The 6,777-nt window shown below is 47.3% G+C and overlaps 1 protein-coding gene across 1 annotated transcript; it reads left to right on the forward strand.

The window, feature by feature from the left end:
* Window positions 1-252: 252 nt before the first annotated feature.
* Window positions 253-5,617, forward strand: snrpb (small nuclear ribonucleoprotein polypeptides B and B1). Its single transcript, XM_083660762.1, has 7 exons — window positions 253-371; window positions 1,453-1,604; window positions 2,191-2,302; window positions 3,549-3,701; window positions 4,693-4,822; window positions 4,995-5,120; window positions 5,437-5,617. Exons 1-7 carry the CDS (start codon window positions 369-371, stop codon window positions 5,472-5,474), a joined length of 714 nt encoding a protein of 237 aa, XP_083516888.1. The 5' UTR covers window positions 253-368; the 3' UTR covers window positions 5,475-5,617.
* Window positions 5,618-6,777: the final 1,160 nt, after the last annotated feature.

The raw sequence follows: 6,777 nt of genomic DNA on the forward strand, positions 1-6,777 counted from the left end.
AATGCTGCTCGGCTGATCCCTCGTATTCATATATCATCATAAGAATAAGAATAATAAAAAATAATAAAACAACGGTTCTTCTTCTGTGGTGTTGGCAGTTGGCATCCTTTTTTTGCATTACCGCCTCCTTTGATTTATCCATCCACTCTTTCCCTGTCGGAACGGTCGGAACTAAACTCGCGTCACCAGGCTCTTCTCGGCGAGAGTCGGAACGTTTACACTGCGACACCCTCTTCATCTGACGTCACTTCTTGTAACCCCACATAAAGACGGACCAGGCAGGCGCTGCTCGAGCGGAGCCTCGCGGGTCAATTTTTTTGATTTCATTAGTTTGAAACCTAGCAAAGAAGCACCAACAAACAAACAACATGGTGAGTTGACGTTAGTTACTTTAACTGCCAGTCTTTCTGCCGCCATCTTGACTTAAATATGAGTTCACGTTAAACCGCCGTCTGAGGCCCGCGCGCTGCAGCTTCCGACGTCTCCTTTGCGTTCAGCTAACTGCTAAAGTCGGCTGCTAAAGCTAAGCTAACCCTGTTACAGGTTGAAGCTAACTAAAGGCTAGCTCTGGTCAGTGTGTTACTGTTACTAATGTTTTGGGGGGTTCCTATCTGGAGGAACCCCCAGGCAGGGAGCACTGGGAGAACATGCAAACTACAGAGAAAGGCCCCTTTTGACGAGCCCACCTGGGCCGTAGGCACGGAGTACATGGGAATGAATGGGCACACACCCTCAGCGTCCGAGGAATCAAACCCACGACCTTCTTGCTGTGAGGCGACAGCGCTACCGTGCCCATAGCTTCATGTTCTGTTATTGGCAGCTTGTCTGCTAACGTTAGCATTATAGCCACACAACTTGTTCACGTGTTTCTCCAGTCGGCTAGCTTCGTGCTAACGTGCTAACTCTGCTGTTCCCAATAGACCCTTCTCACGGGGGCCATTTTGTGTCGAAAAGGCAGGGTAAACACAGGTGCAAGCAAAACACTGAGGGTTTCCAACTTCCATGATTGGAATTTGGAAACTATCATTAGTGTTTTGCACCCGTTTATTCTGCCTTTTCGACACAAAATGGTCCCCGTGAAAAGGGTCTATACAGACACATGTCTCACACCTCTGTCTATGGCTCACTGCGACCAAACATTGTTTGAAAACATTTGGACTAAACTCTCAAATCTGCCTGTCTGGATTGTTTACATCCAGGTGCTCACAGGGGAACAACTATTTAGCTCAGTATCGTTTGTAGTGTGTGAATCCATGCAGCTAACAGGTAGTTAGCTCACTATCGTTCGTACTGTGTCAATTCACACAGCTAACCGCTAGTTAGCTCAATATCGTTTGTATTGCGTGAATACACACAACAGCACACCGGCGCCAAACAGACACTTTTTTGCCAATATAATTCTGTTTCAACTGCTGCTACAAATGATCATGTGCTATTGTCTCTCTCTGTCAGACGGTGGGTAAGAGCAGTAAGATGTTGCAGCACATTGACTTCAGGATGAGATGTATCCTGCAGGACGGACGCATCTTCATCGGCACCTTCAAGGCCTTCGACAAACACATGAACCTCATCCTGTGTGACTGTGATGAGTTCAGGAAGATCAAGTAAACACGCACACGAACCTCATCAATCAATCTATTTTATATAGCGCCAAATCATAACAAGAGTTATCTCAAAGCTCTTTACAAATAGAACGAACATATATATAACTTGAGTTAAGAAAAAGGATCAAATATACACAACATGCTGTCTATAACTACAAAAATTAAATATTGGCGAACATATCGGCCGATATACCGGTTATCGGCCGATATATTTGCATGTCACATTGCAAACGTTGCAGCGAGCAGTGTCTTCTCTGTAGCCACAGTGGACCGCTTTCACCTCACCGTGTTTGTTGACGTTCTGGGTGACGCACTGATGTAACTCACCCTCAAGTTTGCGTCGGAATTTCTATATCACTCGCTTTCTTGCTATCACTCGGATGCATTCAGGTACTGAAATTTGGCACTGTTTAATGTTATGTGAACTGGTACTCGGTAGTACCAACGTCATTTGGTCGGTAGTCGGTACCAGTAAAAGTACCGTGCACCCAACCCATTCAAAAGTCTTTGAATTTTACTCTTAAAAAGTTGTACAAACCCTGGATGTTGGCATGATGTGTGCTAAGCAGACTTGTTTTCGCCGCAGGCCGAAGAACTCGAAGCAGCCGGAGCGAGAGGAGAAGAGGGTCCTGGGCCTGGTTCTGCTGAGGGGGGAGAACCTGGTCTCCATGACGGTGGAGGGCCCACCCCCTAAAGATGTGAGTCTCACTCTGAATAGTCTCCGCCCAGACTCAGAATCGCTGCGCTCCTACTACATAAATGAGTCTGTGCCACTTCACAGCCACTGCTGGTTTTTGAAGGCGGGTTGAAATTGAATGAGTGACAGGTCGAAAAATGGGCTGCGCCTCCCGTGTCGTCTGATTACAAAGTCGTTACTGATTGGGGAGGACTGAATCAATCACTGTCATATCACTGCCGGCTGAGGGAAAGTGTCCCAGACCCAGAGAGAGATCTGCAGCATGCAGTAACGTAGTGTATCAGCCTAAAGCCTGGATTATGCTTGACGCTTTGGCCGGCCGCACGGAAATGAGAGACACGGAATCCTGACGGGGAAACGTGTGGAGCTTTTATACTCTGTGTGGGTTTTTGCTCGCGGAATTGAGCGCGAGTCTTGAAAACTCCACTTTGTCTGCCCAGCCCCGTCCGCATCCGCGTCCGCGTAGTTACAAAATTCGGGGTGCGCACGGCCAGGCGAAAACCGTCCGCACGGAGCCTTGCGGAGGGGCGTGTCTGCTGATTTGATGTCACTCTTCCGCGCGGACACTCGCGTTCCTCGCTGATGCGGAAAGCATAATGAGACCTTAAGACCTCTCATGGGTCTGGTGTTGAGACTACACTCTGAACCACAATCAGAAACCATACAGTATCACTCTGAACCAATCATTGCACAGTGTGCGTCTGTGTGGAAACGCATGCGGAACCCAAGTTTGTCAAACAGACTGAGTGATCTGACGTTAGCTTAGCAATCATTAGCCTACCTCAGTAAACTCCGGTGGTTGGATGGTTTGCGCTTTGTTCGAGTAGACGACTGTGGGAAAAGTAAAGGCTTCTTTCCTCTCACAGCCGACCGTCACGGCTTACTGACCAATCAGACGCACAGAGAGAAATATAGACAACAGTCAGGGCTTAATGACGAATTGGACGTGGACAAGGCCACCACCTCATCTCGCCCAGCCTGTGGGAGAGCCTCATCTAGTGCCTCTCCAATTTCAACCAGTTTTGCATTTGCAGTCATTCGCTGTGAACTGGGAACTGTACGTGTTGGAACTCCATGTGACGCCTCCCCCCCACCCCCCCCCCCCCCCCCCCCCGGGCTCTTCCCCTTTTTCTCTTCCCCTCTCTGTTTGTCTCTCTGTCCTCCCTTTCTGTATCTCTCCCTCTGTGTCTCTCTCTGTTTGTGTCTCTGCCCCCCCTCCTCTCTCTCTCTCTCTCTCTCTCTAACAGACTGGTATAGCTCGCGTGCCCCTTGCAGGTGTGGCTGGAGGTCCAGGTGTTGGACGTGCGGCAGGGCGTGGTGTCCCGGCCGGTGCTCCACCCCCTCAGGCGCCGGCCGGCCTGGCCGGACCTGTCAGAGGAGTGGGTGGGCCTTCCCAGCAGGTAACCATGGCAACCACTGCGCTGCCTCTGTTAGCCCTTTTCCACAGCGGTGGAAAGTACTCAAGTACAAGTACTCTTATAATGCTATACTTTTACTCTAAATGATAGGTATTCTACCTGAGTACTTGTAAATGGACAGAGTAAATAGGTAAATTCACACCGCACTATGAAAAGAGCATGGTAGCATTGGGACTGTGCTCAAACTGGTGGCTGGTTAGTACAGTGGACATCAACTGACGATCACATTATAATGATCCCCATCGTCACATTACTTCAGAAATCTCAGTTTCATTTGACACTAGTGTGTCGATTTTAGCGCTTGTCGTATTTCATATTTTTATGGAAAATGCATGTTTTATTTCAATAGCATCCACACAATGTGTCTCTAAAGCAGTAAAATCCAATATTATTTATTTTGGACACCCTGTTCGCACCACTCAAAACGCAATCTTTAGACAAATATTTTCCCGTCCCGTTCACAGGATTGATGGTAGAATTGAATGTGTCCTTTCTGTCTTGATTCAGAAACACTGCCTCAAATTACATGGAAATTATATTCTGGATCCTTGAAAACTCCTGCAAATGTTTTTAAATTTCCTCCATGAAAATGTGTGGGAGGAACCCTGTTCTTATCTTTATAGCGACACATTGTTTTAATAATTTACTTTAGATCATCATCCCAACCAGAGTTGGGAAAAAGACGCTATCGCTGGTAATTTAGCATTGCGCTAGGCTAACCCTGAGTGTTTGTCTGTTTCCTAGGTGATGACCCCTCAGGGCAGAGGATTTAGCATCGTGCTAGGCTAACCCTGAGTGTGTGTTTCCTAGGTGATGACCCAACATCGTGCTAGGCTAACCCTGAGTGTGTGTGTTTCCTAGGTGATGACCCAGCATCGTGCTAGGCTAGGCTAACCCTGAGTGTGTGTGTTTCCTAGGTGATGACCCAACATCGTGCTAGGCTAGGCTAACCCTGAGTATGTGTGTTTCCTAGGTGATGACGCCTCAGGGCAGAGGCACGGTTGCTGTGGCAGCAGCAGGAGCGAGCATTGCAGGAGCTCCAACTCCGTATGCTCCAGGAAGAGGAGGCCCGCCCCCTATGGGCCGTGGAGCCCCACCCCCCGGTGAGTCACCAGCACTGGGATGATGACCAGTTTAATGAGCATTCTCAGCACCATGATCATTTTGGTCACTATACTCATGATATGAAGTTTTCAGACTATTTAATCTCTAGTCATGACACACACACACACCCTGGTCAGAGCATGATTTTAACGTCCGTCTCTTCTCCTGCAGGCATGATGGGCCCGCCCCCTGGCATGCGGCCTCCCATGGGTCCTCCAATGGGAATGCCTCCTGGCCGTGGAGCACCAATGGGAATGCCTCCTCCTGGCATGAGGCCGCCACCCCCTGGCATGAGAGGTAAGGCGGTTTCCATGGAAACAAGATTTGTTTTGAACTGCGACCTGAAAATGAGGAAAACAGGCCAATAAAGCCTCTTTGAATTGAATTGAGAGAGAGAGAGAGGTGTGGCGTCTACATTGGCCAGCTGCAGCATGACGTCCAGTTGCATCCCCCCAAAGTAGGATGGCCCTGTACTCGCCTTACGACGCACCCCATTGACTATGAATGGAGCGTGGGGGGGGGGGGGGGGGGGGGGGGCAATGTGTAAATCCTGCCTAAATTAAACTGATGAATGCATTCAATGCTGAAGCTTCTCATGTTCTCTGTGTTGCAGGTCCTCCTCCTCCTGGGATGAGACCCCCCCGACCTTGAAGGATCTTCCTCACTGTTGGACACACCCCCCCACACACACACGGACACACCCCCCCCACACACACACTGTTGTATAGCTGTTGAAGTTTTTGTAACTTTTTTTTAAATAAAGTTGTGTCCTCTGGGCAGTTTGATTTGATGATTTATAACAAAGATGTCTTGTAGTTCTTCATCTGACTTCTGTGAGAAACTTGTGGTCCTGGAGGAGAGCTGTGGAGGCAACTGTCAGGTCTACTGTTCATTTTGTTAGAAACTATGATGAAATATGCTCATTGACTACTCTTTTCCATGACTAAGATGAGACTAAAATGCTCAGACTTTTAGTCGCCTAAAACTTGACTAAATAAGAACAGGATGAGATTAACTAATATGATAAAAACTAAACTGGACGTTTTCCCCCCTCAATGCAGCAGTTCACTTTCCTGTGCTGTAGCTACTTGCTTGTCTACATGGACTATGTTAATAGGGCTGAGAAGGGACTGTAAATGAGGTCCACTTTAGGGATGTTGATGATTAACCGTTGATTAATTCCCATTAAGACCTTCACCGATTAAAAATGTTAATAACTGACGATGCGTTCTGTGCATCATTTCTGTGGTGGACCTCATATTGTAGGCTATAGTAACTTTTATACCAGCAGAGGATGTAACGTTACTTCACCCAAACTAGCCGTCACCGTGCGATCTGGACTTACATGTTACTGATGGGCCATGGAAACACAAATGGTGATGCAAGAAGTGGTCAAAACATGAAGTCCAGCCTGGGAGCGAGCGGACACGGAAAGCACTTTAGGGTGAGCTGAACTGCTCGGGTGGGTTTGATGTTACCCTTTCCAGTGGAGCAAGCGAGTCAAGGTTAATTCAAGAAATGACAAACTAAATGTAGGCTATATTTGTGACTAAAATAAAATACTTTTGACTAAAACTTGACTAAATAAAAACAAGATTAGGTGACTAAATATGATAAAAACTAAACGGACATTTGACACAGAACTATAACTAAATTAAAAAAATACATGATAAATTTAACACTAGTCAGTTCCACTCTTCTGATTCACTGTCAACTGTTCACACACCTTTTAATAAAGTTAGCTTATGCAACATGACTGCCTTTTACAGTCTATGGTTCCACCTGTGCCTCTGACAGGCACTGTCGCCCCCTAGCTGCCACATAGTCGCATGTTTTGCTCCTGTGTCTCACCGTGCAGTTTGTAGTCTCACATTTTAAAGCAGCTCAAACAGGTTTGAAATCCACCAGGCAGACTTAACAGCTTGCTAACTAGCCAATTCACACGACCCCAATA

The sequence above is a fragment of the Poromitra crassiceps genome (genome assembly GCF_964638095.1).
Source record: "Poromitra crassiceps genome assembly, chromosome: 25".
NCBI lineage: Eukaryota > Metazoa > Chordata > Actinopteri > Beryciformes > Melamphaidae > Poromitra > Poromitra crassiceps.

What these genes read in the sequence shown, in the direction of transcription:
- snrpb (XM_083660762.1), top strand. An exon ending in GATGAGTTCAGGAAGATCAA is followed by an intron (nt 1,605 to 2,190) that starts GTAAACACGCAC and finishes TTTTCGCCGCAG; the next exon opens with GCCGAAGAACTCGAAGCAGC. An exon ending in CCGTGGAGCCCCACCCCCCG is followed by an intron (nt 4,823 to 4,994) that starts GTGAGTCACCAG and finishes CTTCTCCTGCAG; the next exon opens with GCATGATGGGCCCGCCCCCT.